Raw genomic sequence first — 19145 nt, forward strand, 5'->3', positions numbered from 1 at the left:
ACTAATTATTGCAGAGATGTGCAATCTCTTCTATCTTTGAATGGTGTGCAGGAAATCAAGTTTTAATGGCAAAAGGACCTGCAATTACGGAAGAAAATCTTTTCCCAAGTGCAGCAAAATCAACCAGAGGTCAAAAATCGGTTCCAGGGAGTTTAGTGGGCACCGGTACATGCTAGCCCCGCCTGTACCGTCCGCCTGTAAGGTGCACCGCAACACTCTCAAGGACAAACCCTATAGGTTATGTGAGGGAGTCATGCCAAAAAGAGAGCCATTCGTCGTCAAACAGAGCCGACACCCATCAGATCCATCTACACCACACCGAAGGAGATCCAACACCATAGTTCATCCATTCTATCTCCCATATCCTCCATCCATCACCATTGTAATAGAGATCTCCTTGAAAATTTGCGACCATTGTAAGAATATTGTGATTTCAGTCCAAGTATTTGCAACAATGATTTCTATCTTTGGTTTTGATATCATATGTGAGTAGTCCTCACGGTTTGCGGGTTGGGGTGAATCCTCGCATCGTTTATATGCTTCTAATCTCATGAATATGTGTAGGAATTGAATAGAAGTTTTACAATCTTGTATCCTTGTCTCTTTGCCTCGATTCGATGATCTGCAGGTACCCATGTGTATCGGGTCGATCAAGGGAAGAGGTGTGATGAGGGGAGAACGGCGTGGTATCGCGAAACCTCAGTGAAAGAAATGGGGAAGTAATGATACACGTTTAGTGATTCGGTCGGGATCAACGACACAATCATCTAGCTCAATGCTTTGGTATGTATTCATTTACTTAATAATTATTGTTACACGCGGCTATGGGAACAATGGTTGGACCAATAGACTCTTGTCACCTCTGCCTTCAGGGGCAATAGTCTTTACGGATGTGCTGCTCACAAATCTCTTATCACTATTTTGTTTACTACACATTTGTATTTCATTTCTATATCTATATATGCATATCTACAGAAGAATCCTTGACCCTGACATATTTCCATTCATTGAACACAACATAAAACAAAGTAAACTAGAAAGGTCTGGTAAACATAAAATTAAACCAACTAGTAAGTCTTGTAGACGTTTCCTTTACACCACTTTGGCCGTACTTTCCAAGGTTCGATTAAACCTAGATCTTCTAGAGAAAAAGCTTACAATACTACAATCCATAATCTGGATCGAGAGTATACCTCAACGTTGCCTTGAAGAAGGGGAACGACGAACGCAACATCGTCAACATCGTGGCCGTCGCCGTCGGCCAAGGGTTTTCCCTCGATCCAGAGCCCTACCTCCAGCCACACCAACTGGCCAGAACGCAAGGCTGTGGGCCGAGACAAGAGAGCACGAGAAGGCAACATCTTTAGATCTGGCGCACAAGATCCACCAGAATGAACTCTGCATTGCGCCCATGTCCGCCGCCACCTCGCCGCCCACGCAGCCGAGGAGAATGTCCTACAACACCGGCAGCGGCCACCCACCGCCAGGTCGATGCAGCCCCATCCTACGCCCAGTGTCGCCACCCTAAAATCCATGGTCCTCGCACGGTCTGCGGTGGGCATCACCCCAGCCACCGTCCACCACTACCCAGCACCGGCGACGCCGAGCCAGAGATGAGGACGAAGAGAGGAGGGCCATCGACAGCTTCCCAAGGGCAAAGACCAGCCCCCCACACGACCGTATTCCTCCCTGCAGCCGCAGGCGGAGGCCTAAGAGCAGATTCCCGCTGCGCAGCCTTTCCGGCGGGAGCCACTAGGGGCGACGTGAGGAAGACACCCTCGTCAAAGAAGGTGTGTGTTCAGCTCCTCCTTGGTGAAAGGGTGGGCAAGAAAATGGAAAATGTAGGAAAACAAAGTACGGTTCTAGGGAGCAAGTCTTTTTCTAGAATTGAATTAAGTGTCGGATCGGCAGATCTGGATCAGCATTCACGAGGTGCCACTTTGCGGGGTGGGAGCCCTGGACTGGAGGATATGGCGGAAAGCAGTGGCCGGCGGCCATCGTGGCCGCATCCCGGCCACCCGACTCGACTCTACGTGGCGTTGGTTGGGGCGCCATTAAGATTTACAACGTGACGGGCGGGCGATCGATGGATCGATCTCGCTACTAGGTCCCTTTCCCGGCTTTCCCCATGCCACAGCACTAGCTAGGGCGGCGATAGATCCAGCCGATCTATCCGTTTCCGTCGCTGGTATGAATTCCGCCATGACTTTGCGCGCTGTGTGGACGGCGCGGCCGCCGCAGCTAGCGTCGCCCGTCGATCGGATCCATCATCGATGCGTCGTGTGACAGCCCACCACCACCACCACCCGTCGCTCTCCACCATACCGGACCTGTAGTCAGACCTAGTGTACTGCTGAGTGCTCGGCTCAGCTCGCAACTACCAACCGGCAACCGCGCCAGCTCCATGCCGCCCCGCTCCATGCTATATATGCGCTGCGTTCCCAGCTATGTTTGCTCCAGCTCCGTCGCTTGCGAATAACGGCATATCCATCCACGCGCGCGCCGGCAACCTGTAGAAAGCCATGGACCCGTACAAGTACCTCAACATCCGCCTCAACCCCGACGGCTCCCTCACCCGCAACGGCGAGGCCAAGCTCCTCCCGCCGTGCCCGTCGGGGGAGCCCATCGCCGTCACCGCCGCTGCCGGCGCGGACGGCCCAGCACATCGCATTGTCCACTCCAACGACGCTCCTCTCAACGACGCCAACGGCACGAGCATCCGCCTCTTCATCCCCGGCAACGACGTCGGCGCTCGCGACGGCAGCAGGCTGCCGCTGATCCTCTACTTCCACGGCGGCGGGTACGTGCTCTTCCGCGCCGCCTCCGAGCCGTTCCACAACACGGCGGCGACGATCGCGGCCACCGTGCCCGCGGCGGTCGCATCCGTCGACTACCGCCTCGCGCCCGAGCACCGCCTCCCCGCGGCCTTCGACGACGCCGCCGACGCGGTGCGCTGGGTGCGGTCCTACGCCGCCGGGTCGCCCGGCAGGCCCATCTTCATAATGGGCTCCCACAGCGGCGCCAGCATCGCGTTCCGCGCGGCGCTTGCCGCCGTGGACCAGGGCGTGGAACTGCGCGGGCTGATACTGAACCAGGCGCACCACAGCGGCGTGGAGCGGACGGCGGCAGAACAAGCGTCGGTGGACGACCGCGTGCTGCCGCTGCCGGCCAACGACCTGCTCTGGGAGCTCGCGCTGCCGCTGGGCGCCGACCGGGACCACGAGTACTGCAACCCCGACGCCATGCTGGCCGGCATCAGCGCGGCGCGGCTGCGGAGGCTGCCGCCGTGCCTCGTGCTCGGCCGGAAGAAGGACCCGCCCAGGGACCGGCAGAGGTTCCTGGTGGCGGCGCTGCGGGAGGCCGGGGTGCACGTGGAGGCGCGGATGGACGGCGCCGGGTTCCACGCCATGGAGCTGTTCAAGGCCAACTGCGCCGCGGAGTTCAACGCGCAGGTGGCGGACTTCGTCCGCCGCCACGCTCACGCGGGCGACGGCGTTGACGAGCACGTTGCGAGGAGCAGGCTGTGATCGACCGAACGATTCAAGCGGAGGGTTGTTAAACAATGGCGCGCGTTGTCTTAGCTCCAATTTTTAAAGCACATACTATATGATATATCAATCATATCTTCATGACCATGCTACGATTGAACGACTGAGAATCAAGAGTCTACGCAGGCAAGTACAATCAGTGCAGTGCCGAGCTAGCGTACTTGTTTATCTTCCTTTTTAGAATAGCTTTTCTCACGTTGGCTTTTTTCCTTTTTGTTCTTTGTCAAATTTTTATCTACCAGCGGCAACTCGAGTTTGTCATGTGCTTCTTACTTGAGGTCGGAAAGTTCGCGTAGAAAGAGCTCCCTTCTGCCGCCAAGTCCATTGGTCCCGCGAAAATTAGCTCCACTAGATTTAGATGTGCGCCTTGGCGCACGACCCCGTGGAGGTCATGTCAATGTATATTTTGTATAACGACAACAAAAATCTGCTTATATAATATTACATTTCTTAAGTTTCACAAAGCAATGCCGCGGACCAAATGTACCAAAATAGGTGTTCAATCAAATGGACAGGTATATGGGCAAAACAATTCTGTTGTTCGGGTGTTGTGGCCGAAAAATAACATATAAATATACAAATAGATCCAAAAGACTAAAAAGTTCAGTGACAATGTGCAACCACAATATAGTAAAAGGCATAAGATATACACCTTTTGTGCATAAGCTGCTCTTTCCCTGCAGTAGATGATGAAAACAAAAAGTTAATCTTGCCCACTTGAACCAAATACCTATAAAGCAAATATTTCAGAAGTATATCATTAAAAAAAAAGGATCCGTTGTGAAAGATTGAGCAGAACAGAGTGTATATCTTCCATTTCATTATTTCAGCCAAGGCTTTTTTGAGTGCACATTGAATCATGACAGCGAAGTGGTAAAAGTGACTGGCAATGATAAGTTGATAGCTATTAAATGTTATCTCTTATCTTATCAAATCCATCAGGTAAGAATTAACACAATGTTTTTTCTGAGAATTAAAAAAGCTCCGGAATGAACAAACAAACCTAGTAAGCACATAAATCTGATGCTATATCATTTTTCCTTATACACGAGGACCATAAATAAGCAAGTCTAGGTATTTTCCCAATGTATTTAAAATGTACTTGTTAGGTAGCTTCTACTGATCCATGCACCAAAACCTAGAAAAAAAGAGAAGAGATTCAGCTATAGGTATCTAAATAACACTTGCTAAATATAATTAATAATAATAACTATCAAAGTTTGTGGTAGCATGTCCAACCTTAGGTGGATAAATATGTAAAGCTTCTTCAAATAATATCAAAAATGCAAGTGGTTCAGTAGACATGAGAAGACAAAACACTCAAGAGAGGGAAAAAATTACTTCAAGTGAATCATGTTCGGCTAACCTAGATAGCAGATCATCAAAAAGCTCTTACATCGCACACTTAAAATAAAAATATTCCATGGTCAGATAAAGGTCAGATAAATATTTAATTTCATCGGATCAACACATACATTTATGTGTGCGGAAAAACTTTTTGTGAGGTAATCATATAATTCTAGTTTGTTTACCGCAAAGCAATATACGAAATGATGTGTTCTTCTAGGTCAACCTGATAACCCTATTTAACCAATGCGGTGAGAGCACATATCTAAGTAAAAAAGTACTTAGATCCACTATTGCGACAAATATGGCTCAATGGAGAAGATAAGAACCAAGATCAACGGATTATAAATGTTTAAACACAGTAGTGAATCAAGGAAGATTGCCATCAACACCACTATGCTGCATTTATTAAATATATTTAGGAAAAATTGACCGACATACATCAAAATATAAGGAAACCAATTGCACTGTTTTAGAAAAGCATAACAGAATTTCTTGGGAAACCAGGAAAGAAATCAGTTTGTGGCAATGGCATCACCTTGCCTTCTTCTCCGTATCAGCCAGCAGACCCATTTTGCAACACCTCCGGTAGTCGGTGACCATGCTCTACCTCAATCCAACCTACGGAAGATAGAAATTGACCAAAAGGCAACGGCGGTGAGGCAATGATCTTTTTTGAGAAAACCCAAAAAAAATTTGCATTTCATTTCATTAAAAACAAGGGAAGAGTTAGTTGTTACAATCCTCCTAAGAGGCCATGGTTCTGAAAAGATAAACAGAGATTACAACTCAGTGGATATCCCAGGTGGGCGGCAGGAGGACACGTAGGCTCGACGCGCCAGCTCTGAACCAAAGGGCAGCTTCGTCTCTGACCTTGGCGATGACATTGCGGACAGATGTTTCAGCTCCATGTGAGGCAATGATCTAAAACCATATGCAATGCAAAGTATCTTACAACCACTTCTGTTTTAGCAGCTACTCTGATGGTATAAACTGCATACTACACACACAAAAAACATGGTTCAAAGCTTCTAACTGTCAACGTGATCAAGTAAAATTAAATTTGAATATTTTTATGAACTGAGGATTCATAGCAGTTATTTTATTCTAGATAGTCGTACTGGACATAGAATTCATTTTTGTTTCATATAACTGCTGCCCAACTACTGCCCCTTGCTGTCAAAATGGCAGGCAAACTACCCACCTGGAAATCAAGATTGATGCAAAAACCAGGGAGGTTGGCTCTGGTGAAGTCTGTATTTGGTGCGATCCCAATCCACCAATTTCTGGTGTTGGCACCGCCCAAAAAAATCCTGAAGCTGATGGAGAAAATAGAGGGAGCTTTCTTGTGGGAAGACCGCGCCGCTGCCAATGGCGGGAGCTGCCATGTCAATTGGCGAAAAGTGAGTCGGCCAACTTCACTTGGCGGCCTCGGCGTCTAGAATCGCCAGTGTTGACATCTTGCCAGGGACTGACCGACCACGGCGAACCCCACCACTGCACCTCCAGTCGTGGCTCAACATTGCAGATGCGATCTTAGAGTAGAGCCCAAGGCAGATATCATGAACGAAAAATCAATGACATGCCATGCCTATTACATCTATCATTTCGTGACAAACAATCGAGCCTAATAACAAAAGATGAATTGTAATGAAGAACCGGTCATTATCCCTAGCACTCATTACCTGTCTTTTTTTTTTGCAAAATGCAAACTCAAATTTAATAAGAAGAATTAAAGAGCATTTCCGGCCTCTCAAAACAGAGCACTTCAAACAGTTTGGACAACCTTGAAGCTGCTGGTAAACAAAAGCAAATCCTAAAGGTTTATGAAAGTTGATGATAAACAACTAAGCAAATCAAGCACATGAAGAATAGTTACAGGAGTAGATTACCTATATGATCTTAGGTCCATTAGTTGAGTGATATAAATTGAAGATCAAAAAAATAGAAAACGTTTGTTGTACCTAAATTAGCAACAATAGGTTATACAATACAGAAGAAACTGAGTATGATACATATAAGAGTGGAATGGTTCTGCTATTTATAGATGCAGTGACAATGGGTGCTTTGTATATAAGAATGGAAAGTGACTTGATAATCGGCAGGTAGTTCCATACAACAGGGACTTGCTAAAAAACATCGGGGACACATTAATGTTGAGTGGCGTAATAAAACACGAGTGATGAAGTACTTATTTAAATATGTCTCCATCGGTCCTCATTTTTCAATGGATGTTTCAAAAAGAGTTGAAGGAAAGGGTGTCATATCTGAATCTACCGGTGATCTCACCTGGAGCTTAGGCCCACTTCTTGGCATGTATAAAGATAAGGATGGCATGACCACGTGCACTACTTTTAGCAGAAGCCAATTCATAAGTATGACCAACCAAGTTTAGCAGAGAATATGAATTACTTAGTGTCCATCCTCCAGTCATGTATATATAACATATTCAAGCAATAAATGGCTCGAACAAAAGATTTCCCGAACAAGAGTTTATCAACAATGCAAAAACTGTAATATGACCCGAGATCACTGGCCAAGTCATACCATCTAAATGCAAAATATATGTCTGCCACAAGAATAGAGAATAGAGAATAACTAACCAAACCAAATCTCTAGAGCAATTCAAGAAATGCTAATCGTGTGGCATTTTCTGAAAAAATGTTGTGCTATGCCTTTCTGACTAAATCACATTTATGCATGGTCCACTTGGAAAATCTCAGGATTTTTGGCATACATATATTTTGCATTTAGATGGTAATAGATTTGGCTAATATGTAAGAATAAATATATTCATAAATAACTTGTTAAATATAACATTCGTTCTTACTATTTGGTGGCACCAACTATTTGAGTAACAAACTAAGAATGGGGCCTGATGCAACGAATTTGACACACTTCTGGTGCAGCCAAAAACAAGCTTCAAAGGTTCCAATGAAAAAGCAGCAGAAATAAAAGCCTAGTATTGGAGTACATCGGACTGCTAGAGAAACGTGATAATCTTGACAGGGCTACAATTCTATATGTCAGGTTTCGTATTTGAGCTGCAATGCCATCCACACTCACGAAACGTCCGAAACGTCCGCCACTGGCAGCGGAATTTTCACCTGCCGAACACCATATTGCTGGGACATTTGAATATGAGGTTAACATAATAAGGTTGGATTGGTTTCATGTGTAATAAAGGTAATAAAATACCACATGCTATGATTCTGGCAAGAATGTTATAATTTTTAATGATGGAATACATTATTAGTGAATTTAGAAAATGTATTAAACTCTTGGATAGACAAGGAAGAAATAAAATTACATCTAAGGTCTGGAGAATAAACGAAGAAGAAAACAACTTGAGTCAAAGAATATGTAACTCCAGAAACACCAAAAAGTTATGTTCTCTTTAAGCATGTACATGTGTAAATGGAAAATTAGACTGGGAAAGAATAGCACTACCTAAATTACATGTTATAACAGTAGAACAAACCTCTGAATAAATCCACTGCATATGTTCTGCATCATCAGCATCAAAAGGTTTTCCAGTGAACTTGCATGAGTGAACTTAATAATTACAAAAGTAAATAAATTGAAGAGAAAATTACAGAGATAAGAACTATACCTTGTCCCATTTGATGAAACGAGCATACTCAATGCAATGAGCAGCAGTACTCTAAGTCTTGGCGAAGGTACATAATGGAAAATTTATATAGGGAGAGAAAATCCATATGTTGCGCTCAAAACAAGGTGTTATCCTTGGCATAATGACTCTAGCATAACCTTCGAAACCTTCTGTTCCACCATCTACCATAGGTTTAACTGTCTCTTGGAATGGTTTGTTGTCTGAGTCATACTCTGCAATTCCAATGATGTACTGCCATCAGTACACAAGCGAAAATATTTTGAGTTCGATTGTGTAAACATACTAATATCTGAACGTTTGGGAAGAAGAAACAAAATCAAACTGCAGTACGAAGGCCAACAAATTGGAAAATACTACCTACAGTAAATTCGAGAACTTTGACTCTAGCATAATAGAAACTGCAATTGATCCTTCATTTCTGAGGATAATCTTATGATCACGCTCAGAGTGACCCCGCTCCTCCGCAGCGAGACATTCCACTATGGAAATGCTTCTTTATCACCTGGTAATACTCAAATGTTCATTCTTTATCTCAGATGTCATTTATAACAGTACATAAGTATAAATGAAGGCCTTGCCAAAAAAATACATGAAAATACTTTGTTTTTCTTGAGCGTCAGTTGCATGTCCTCCCTAAACATGTAGGTATAAAATTATATACGTTTGTATCAAAACATAAATATTGAGTTCGATGGCTATAAGAAAACAGGTACAACATTCCAACAAACATCAGTTGGTTTTCTGTTCTGAATCAAGGAGGTGAAATGCCTGATGGGATAACTCGCAAGATTGATTTTCTGTTCTAATAAACAAAGTATCTGCATCATATGCAGGTGGTAGCCCCAAGATATTAGCTACACTAAAATATGACACCTAATCAAGGAGGTTTTAACCCAGAGATTAGCATTATTATAGCATGAATCACTTCTATCAAGTCTAAATATTTATCACTCAAAACGTTGTACTGAACTAAATCTTATTCTCCCGGATGTGTTTAATCAGATATGGAAATATCCATGTTTGTACACAATTGCTCTTTATTAGCCTCACAGTTTAAGCTCTAATCATTTTGTAGCTCCTGCTAAAGTATGTAAACTGTCAAATCAGGCAGATAACGCATGCTATTAAAGTCTTGGTCCTCCCCTGGCACATATTTAAAAATATGCCACATCCATTTCAAACTTAATTATTTCAATATCATGCCGGAGTTTGTATCTTACTTACTTATTTCTAACCTGCGGGATATATGACAAATAGAAAGGGAATATTTCCATAGCTCCAAGCAGCAACAAGCAAAAGTAGTACACTGCACGAATACCTGGAATGCTAATTGCCTGGGTCATCGCCAACACAGGGAGGACATTAGACACAACCTACAAGAGTTACTGTTAATCTGTTGTTTCAATGGAGGAAACTGTATCCCTAATCAGAAATTAGATCTGTATACTTTATTAAGAGGTAGGAATCTCCTCTTTTTTTATAAACTTCAGAAATGAAGTGCAAAATAATCTATGCTTCATTCTACATATTGACAAAGGCCTACAAGCATCAGGAAAACAACATGAGACACGGACACTATAAAGGAAATCTACAATAAGAGGAAAATCATTAGGAAATTTACAGTCTCTGTCAAAGATAACCATTGCAAAGGTAAGAAACACAGAATACAAAACCACATGAGAGCTATATATCATACGGAAAGAGCAGAAGACGCACTGCCGCCACGAAGCTGCTGGGCTCTTTCAACAACTGGAACCAGCACCTTAGGACTTGGAAATCTTTGGTTAAACTAAGTATCATCCAATCTTACTGCTTGTTGAGTGTCCGTGGATGGAACACCTTAATTATATTGTATATCAGAACACTTTCATGGATAATGGAATAAAAATTGGCAAGCAACAAATTAACCAGCTGCAATACTTGTCCATGCAATTGGTATGCTCCAACAGAGTCATCATGGAATCTTTCATCTCCTGAATCCACTCCCAGGTGACCTCTTCTATTTGGCAATCCCAATCTGAAAAATAGGTTGGATGGATATATAAGAGATAGAAGACCGGACATAATGGAATCAAACTCAAGCTTGAGGTCATTTAGGCTACAAATCTGCTAATGGGGAAACTATCAAATACCTCTAGTGTATGTAAGCTAAACAAATCTGGGAGAGACCTAGGAACCTGAAAGGTACAAATCTTCTAATGGGCAAACTATGAAATACATCTAGTGCATCTAAAAGAAGCAATGAGCTCGTACATATGCAGCTGTTCCTTGGAGAGGAGGGAGCGACGGGGCTCGTGGTGGCATGGTGACGTACTGGTGTAGAAGTCGTCCGCGAGAAAACAAGGAGCGAGGACCCCATTGAAGTTCCTATGCAGTGCCAGGGGCAACCCACCAGGACGCTCGCGCTCGTGGAGGCAACACGCCGCGCTTGGGAAGAGAGTGAGGATTGAGAAGAGGAGGACAGACCAAGGATTGGAGGATGAGGCAGCGCTGCTTTCGCTTGGAGCGGCGAGGAGGCGGCGACCTGCTGCCTCCACCGGCAGCCGCCGGTGATGGCGACGACGAGGCGGCGCCGCCGGCGATGCCGACGACGAGGCGGCGCTACTTCCGCCGGGCAGCCCGGCGGCGGCGACGACGAGGCGAGAGGGGATCGGAGGCGCGGCCGCGGGTCGGAGCCATCCAGCGGTAGAGCGGCGACGAGGCGGTGACCTGCTGCCTCCACCGGCAGCCGCTGGCGATGGCGACGACGAGGCGGCGCTACTTCCGCCGGGCAGCCCGACGGCGGCGACGACGAGGCGAGGGAGGATTGGGCAGGGAGGGCGACGGGTAGAGATGGGATTGGGGAGGAGAGGCGCGACACATGATTGGCGGCATGACCGGGCCAGGCGGGCTTTTACACGACCCATGGATAAAACGTGGGTTCGTGCGAGGGCCTCGCGCCCTGGACGGATCGGCCGGCCGAGATCGCGCCACGTTAGCTCGATCGGACGGCCGAAAATCCAAAGCGCTATGAGACCCCCTATGGGGGGCATCATATACACATTTAGATTCGCTGGCCAACACTGGCCCCGTTCACCGGGCGCGCCATGCTAGTGCCCATTCCCGTCGAGGGAACCAAGGCAGGTGAGGTGGGCATCGCGAGCTAGGCCGATATGCTCGGGAGAGGTCGCCACTGCGAGCCAGTGCGAGCGGAGCAGAGCTCCCAGGGCATAGCCTATTTGAGACCGTAAAAGATGTTTACAACGCCCTTTATAAATATTTTAAGGGTCTAATTTTTACGGGATCTGCTAGAGATGTTTTTACATGGCTACACCTAGGCTGCAAACAAGTCGAATTCGAGCGAGTTACATTTGGCTAAGTCCAGCTCATACAAATATCCGAGGGAGCTCATAATTAGCCGAGTTAAACATCAAGCTGTAAAAGTTGGTTCATACTTAACTTGTAGTGATATCAAATTGATCTCCAGCTAGTTTTGAGCTAACCAAAAGAAGTATTTTTTTTATAATTTTGCTTGCATAGGAAAGAATAAAAATATCATCCACATTACATAGAAGGAATAAATTAACCTTCGATATCACTTAACCAAATGTCATCTAAATTAGAAGGAATAAATCTCATCAATAACATATAAGGTACTCCCTCCGATCCTAAAAAAATGTCCAAATCATAGTCTAATTAAGTTTTCTAATTAACCCCTTCTGAATCAACCAATTCTATGCATGCAACCCGTGTGTCCGTGGCTCCATTCTACATGCGCGCAGCAGCAGCTCAAAGGGGACTGCGGGTTCATAAGACAAGAAGATTGAGGATGTTTTTGTAAAATTGTACTTCCGACTCTTTTTTAGGATCAGAGGGAGTAATAAATTTCTATATTTAATTCGGTTCGTGGCTCCCTCTACCACAAAAAACATATTTTGAAGTGTTAAATTTTTTTGACAAAAAGTTCTACATCTACATCTCCATACGTCTTCGTCAAGTTCACGAAAAAACGATATTTTTTTTTGGTATATGTGAAAAGGAGAAAATTTGTCCTATCAAAGACTTATTTTTAGCACCAAATTTTATCTTTTTTACATACGCCACATGATAAGTTGATTTTTCATGAAACAACTTTATTGACGCTTAGCACGTGAAGATGCACGTGTGAATTTTTCGTTCCAATTTTTTTATAAAAAATATATCTAAGATACATTTTAAAATGAAGGGAGCATATGCTCCCATGAGCCAAAAACAACACTCCTAATATTATAGACAATTACATTCTTTCCAGCTGTCGAGCTAAATCAAGCGAGCTAGTGTTGGATCAAAATCAACTCATGTCCAACCGAGCTATATCAGACACTTATGTTCGATCGGCACATTTGTTTTCGAGTTGATCTCAAGTAAATACAAAAAAAAACGAGTCGATCTTGAGGCTCATGAGTTTTGAGCTTTCCTTACAGCCTAGCTGCACCGTTGTGTAGCCTGGAGCCTTGAAACATGTATATACTAGCTTCCTGGAGATTGATCTGTACTCTTTAGTACCATAAAAATTGGTGGAAATGCACGATGTATGTTCTTGAACTGGTATGAACAGTACAAAAAATGAATAATTCGATGCAGTAAGCCTCCACGTGGCAAGTATTCCTCCCATTTGACTTATCAATATCCTCTCAATCCTCCATATGGTTATTCTACAAGACTACAAGGAAATGGTTGAAGTCTTGGGTCAATATTTGTACATCCGGTCATGGGTCATCCCTGTTCGTTTATCACGAGTCACAGCCTAATAAACTATGGCACCAAACTGTCACATTAGCTCGGGTAATGGAAGCATCATTGCATCGATCAACAATACTACAATAGTACCATTAGGTACATATCTCAGGTCCATGACAATCATATCAAAGTCGGTGTTAATGAAGAGCTGTGGCACTCTACAAAAAAAAAAAAAAAAAAAAAAAAAAAAACTAGTCCCTTTCCGTCTACAAATAGTACTCCCTCCGTCCATAAAAGGATGACGAAGATTTGTACAAATTCAAATGTATTTATACACCAAAAGGTGTCTAGATACCTTCGAATTTAAATAAATTTTTGACATCCTTTTACGGATAGAGGTAGTATGTCTTTAGGTTTTGTCTTGAGTCAAGCATTTTAAGTCTAACTAACATCATAGAAAAGTAGCAATATTTGCAACACCAAATTAATATCACTAGATGCATTTCATCATGTGATACATACTGCTGAAGTTTTTCATAAAGTTAGCCAAACTTAATAAATTTTGACTTAGAACATAACCTAAACATATACACTTATTTTTAAAAGAAGAGAGTAATGGTTTTATAGATCTTTTACCGTGAGATTTATCTTTAAGTTAACACAATTAGGTTACTTAGACTAGTCATAGTGGGGAGTAACATAGAGCAGTAAGATGCACTACATCTATAGTGGGTAGTATATGTGGTGTAATGCAAAGTTATATTTATTAGGTTACAGACCCATCTTGTCTTCAAATGTGTGTTGTGATGGTAACATAGCTAACTATCACATCTCTTTTTTCATTTATTGTCATGCTATATCACCAAAATTTATTAGGATGTGTAATTTTACTCACTGGTGGAAAAGGGACTTTGGTCGCGGTTCACAACTGCCATTAGTCGCGGTTGCGCAACCGCGACCAATTAAGCGCGACTAAAGCCCCCCCCCTTTAGTCGCGGTTTCTTACGAACCGCGACTAAAGGCACGTCCACGTGGCCGCCAGCAGTCCGTCGGGGCGGAGGACCTTTAGTCGCGGTTCTCCTGGCCAACCGCGACTAAAGGCCGCCGCAGGTTTAGGGTTTTAGCCCCCCCTAAACCTGTTTTCTTTTTAATTTGTATTGTTTTATTTCTTTTGTGTTTTATTTTAATTTTGAAGGAGTTTCACATATTCTACGGTACTACATACATGCATATGAATGTACAATTTCAAACAAATTTGAAATTATAACCAAAAAGAATTCAAGAGGAATATACAATATATATTCAATATCGGATGACGCCATATACAATTTTGAACAAGTTTCCATACATAATTTAGTGCATACGAAGTTCTACGTCCTCTACATAGTGTTGTCCTTTAGGATGGACGACTTCCCTCGCGATCCATCCAGCTAGTTCCTCTTGAAGTGGTCGGAAGCGAGCTTCGGACTAAGCATCTTCCGGAGGTTATTCCTCTTGATATTGTTCTCACACGGAACCCGCTCAGAGGTGTATCTCCGGATCATCTCACAAACATAGTATCCACATAGATTGGTCCCCGGTGGCTGAATATCCCCAGTCCCACTCACTGACCGCATAAAATGTAGCTATTTTTTGAACTCACCGACCTTTTCATCTACGAACCGTCTCCAAACCCTACGAGGCAAAGAAAATTAAATGAACAAGAGAGTTATTAGTTACTTGATATTAGGAAATGAACGAAATAGGCCGATCGATATAGAGCACAAATGAATGAAAATAATTACTTCTGCATCATTTTTCACATGTCGGCCCAAAGCTTTGAATCCATATTCAGAGAGTCGTGGACGAGAACTGTGGAGTCGTGAAATTTAATTACTAGCAGAATCCAGTGGAACCTGCGGACACGATACATGCACAGTCATGCATAACTCATCGATTAGCCACATACCATGCATGGAGTAAACAAAAGAGAATATGCTCAAGACAGAAACACTCACCCAAAATGGTAAGGAAATAGAATATCACTTTTGAGTTCCTGCTTTGAAAGAAACCGCCACAGGTCTTCCTCCACGTCGGCGGGGTGATGTTCTAACACATATCTGATGGCGTGTAGTTGACACGTCCGTTGGGAACCCCAAGAGGAAGGTGTGATGCGCACAGCAGCAAGTTTTCCCTCAGAAAGAAACCAAGGTTTATCGAACCAGGAGGAGCCAAGAAGCACGTTGAAGGTTGATGGTGGCGGAGTGTAGTGCGCCGCAACACCACGGATACCGGCGCCAACGTGGAACCTGCACAACACAATCACAGAACTTTGCCCCAACGTAACAGTGAGGTTGTCAATCTCATCGGCTTGCTGTAAACAAAGGATTAGATGTATATTGTGGATGATGATGTTTGTTTGCGAAGAACAGTAAAGAACAATTGCAGCAGTTTGTATTTCAGATGTAAAGAATAGGACCGGGGTCCACAGTTCACTAGCGGTGTCTCTCCCATAAGATAGCAGATGTTGGGTGAACAAATTACAGTTGAACAATTGACAAATAAAGAAGGCATAACAATGCACATACATATATCATGATGAGTACTATGAGATTTAATCAGGCATTACGACAAAGTACATAGACCGCTATCCAGCATGCATCTATGCCTAAAAAGTCCACCTTCAGGTTATAATCCGAACCCCCTCCAGTATTAAGTTGTAAACAACAGACAATTGCATTAAGTATGGTGCGTAATGTAATCAACACAAATATCCTTAGACAAAGCATCGATGTTTTATCCCTAGTAGCAACAGCACATCCACAACCTTAGAACTTTCCGTCACTCTGTCCTAGATTTAATGGAGGCATGAACCCACTATCGAGCATAAATACTCCCTCTTGGAGTCACAAGTATCAACTTGGCAGAGCCTCTACTAGCAACGGAGAGCATGCAAGAACATAAATAACATATATGATAGATTGATAATCAACTTGACATAGTATTCAATATTCATCGGATCCCAACATACACAACATGAAGGATTACAAATAGATGATCTTGATCATGATAGGAAGCTCACAAGATCTAACATGATAGCACAATGGGGAGAAGACGACCATCTAGCTACTTGCTATGGACCCATAGTCCAGGGGTGAACTACTCACACATCGATCCGGAGGCGATCATGGCGATGAAGAGACCTCCGGGAGATGATTCCCATCTCCGGCAGGGTGCCGGAGACGATCTCCCGAATCCCCGAGATGGGATTGGCGGCGGCGGCGTCTCTGGAAGGTTTTCCGTATCGTGGCTCTCGGTACTGGGGGTTTCGCGACGGAGGCTTTAAGTAGGCGGAAGGGCGGAGTCGGGAGAGTCACGGGGGCCCCACACGCTAGGGCCGCGCGGGCCCCCTCTAGGCCGCGCCCTAGTGTGGCGGCGCCCCGTGGCCCCACTTCGTCTCCCCTCCGGTCTTCTGGAAGCTTCGTGTAAAAATAGGCCCCTGGGCGTTGATTTCGTCCAATTCCGAGAATATTTCCTTACTAGGATTTACGAAACCAAAAACAGCAGAAAACAACAATCGGCTCTTCGGCATCTCGTCAATAGGTTAGTGCCGGAAAATGCATAATAATGACATATAATGTGTATAAAACATGTGAGTATCATCATAAAAGTAGCATGGAACATAAGAAATTATAGATACATTTGAGACGTATCAATATCCATTAACGATGTGTGGGTCAATGAACCCAACATCATGGATGTTCTTTACTCCGCATTCCTTAATCTTCATTCGGCATAATAGCGTACACAACAATATAGTTAGGACATATATATAGTGCAGGCAATGAACGAGATGGGGTAGAAATAAATCACTTACAGAACGTAGCAACTGATGATAGATTTGTCGAGCTCGCGCAGATTGAAAAGCTGGAACAATTCACTCGGATGAATTGTTACATAGTAATGTTTGAAATGATGCTCATGTCTAACTTCCGCATAAATATATTCTTTGGCGTTTTTATTTTTTATGTAACCCTTGTACCAATTTAGCAGATTTTTCATTTGTTGAGGTAGATCCTCTTCTCGCGCAGGCTCGACGAGGGGACCATTCCGCACATATGTAATTACCTGGTTTACTCATTGGCGCCTCCTCAAGGCCTAACACTGCACGAAGAGTCATACCTAAGTTGGCCGCTTGTTCTCTGGCACTCGTTACAGTCAATCCATGTGCTGCCGCAGCTGCTATGATATCGGGGGCATTCGGACCGGCGGCTTTCACTATGAGCGGGGCAATCGATTGTTTACTTTGTTCCCGAGCTGGGCAACTCGTTTCCCGCTTTTTTACTTGCTATTTCTTTCTCGGCCTCCTCCAAGGCTTTCTTCTCCTGCTTCTCCGCCCGCTCTTTCTTCTCCTTCAACATGAGTGCCTGCCTACGAAGTTCACGTGCATAGTCGTCAGGCAGATTCTTCGCGGCTTGGAACGGTGTGCTCAAAAATGACTTAGCCCACTTCTTTTGATCATCGGAAAATACCGGCTTGGGCTCGGGCTCTCTTTTCTTCTTGCAGTCCGCCTTCCATTTCTCATAATCAGCGAGTCGCGGCCGCGTCGACTTCCTCGGCACTACGTTCCCAAGGCCTTGTGGGGAGAGGCTTCGGTGATGGCTCCGGCACCTTTGTGGTCTTAGGTACATAAGGGTCTCAGGTTAATAGTCCAGGACTGCTTCGCTTCTTCGCCGGAGGTGGATTGGGGCGGCGTCTCGCTACCCTCCCGGGGCGGACTGGGGGGCGGCGGCTGCTTACCCGCCGGAGGTGAATTGGGGGGCGGCGTCGGCTCACGTGAAGGAGGTGTAGGTGAAGCACCACCACCGCCGCCACCGCCACCACCACCGTAGGGGGTGGACTTGTTGGCCTTAGCGCCTCGCCTGGAAACTTGATAAACTTCTTTTGCCATAGAATGAACTGGCGCTTGACATCTCCAAGTCTTCTCTCCCCTCAGGTGTAGCAATGTCAATCTCCAGGTCCTCAAACCCTTGTACTATGTCCTCCACCATGACACGAGCATAGCCATCTTGAATGGGCTTGTTGTGGTGGAGTGCTCCAGGTTCACATGGTAAAGCACTGCCGATGGCTACCTTCATGGACATGTTCCCCATTGGATAATACAGATGACATTCTTTCATTTCCTTTACATCGTCCACGGGGTAGCGAGGAGGCTCCGGTGCAGTAATTTCGATCTCCAGAGGCTCCGGTGCAGTAATTTCGATCGTCGGTGCATGTGCACCAGCCGGTGGGGGCTCCGTGGAAGCCACGCTGCTTCTCCGCTGCTGGCTTCCGACATCCGGTGGATGATCTTCATGCGTCCGAGCTGCCTCTCTTTCTTGTACTAGACCATCCAGGGTTTTCTTCATCTCATTGAATTCCGATGCCAACCGCGCCACAACATCTTTTTCCCGATCCGCCTTTCTCTTACGGCTTCTGTAACTGTAGGGGTCATTTTCCTGGGAAAACCCTTCTTCCCACGAAACGCCGGCGCGTTTTCCTCGTACACGTCCTCCATGTTCAGGATTCCCGAGGGCTTTTGTCAGCTGGTCATTCTCTCTGTTGAACTTGATCTTCCCCTCTTGAGCATCCCTCATTGCGTCAATAAGGGCTTGGGTGGGTTTAAACTTTGTGTCTCGGTGAACACACTCCCCTGTCACCGGGTCTAGCGTTCCCCCATGCCCGTACCACCAGCTTTTGGCCCTAGGGTCCCATCCTCGGTACCTAGAGGGATTCCTCGCTCCCTCGGGTCATCCTCCATCTTCACGCCACTTAGGCTCAGAAAGGCGGTACCCTCCTGGCCCCATAATATGATTGTACTGCTTCTTAGCCGCATTTGCCTTATTTTTATCCGATATGGCCTTGAATTCCTCGGATTTCTTTTGCCTCACAAATTCGGG

At 44.9% G+C, this 19145-nt stretch overlaps 1 protein-coding gene and 1 long non-coding RNA gene across 3 annotated transcripts; one reads left to right on the forward strand and one right to left on the reverse strand.

The window, feature by feature from the left end:
* The first annotated feature begins 2474 nt into the window (after positions 1-2474).
* On the forward strand, positions 2475-3844 carry LOC124698199 (probable carboxylesterase 8). Its single transcript, XM_047230714.1, has one exon. It carries the CDS (start codon positions 2523-2525, stop codon positions 3525-3527), a length of 1005 nt encoding a protein of 334 aa, XP_047086670.1. The 5' UTR covers positions 2475-2522; the 3' UTR covers positions 3528-3844.
* A 2494-nt stretch (positions 3845-6338) lies between these two features.
* Positions 6339-10043, reverse strand: LOC124701955. Of its 2 annotated transcripts, XR_007002286.1 has the most exons (6): positions 9848-10043; positions 8887-9031; positions 8509-8741; positions 8377-8402; positions 6788-6859; positions 6339-6430 (listed from the first exon to the last, which is right to left on the reverse strand). It is a non-coding gene; the product is annotated as an uncharacterized LOC124701955 (long non-coding RNA). The 2 variants fall into 2 exon arrangements; XR_007002285.1 differs by lacking the exons at positions 6339-6430; positions 6788-6859 and having other exon boundaries at positions 8326-8402.
* Positions 10044-19145: the final 9102 nt, after the last annotated feature.

Source organism: Lolium rigidum, chromosome 3 (genome assembly GCF_022539505.1).
Source record: "Lolium rigidum isolate FL_2022 chromosome 3, APGP_CSIRO_Lrig_0.1, whole genome shotgun sequence".
Lineage (NCBI taxonomy): Eukaryota > Viridiplantae > Streptophyta > Magnoliopsida > Poales > Poaceae > Lolium > Lolium rigidum.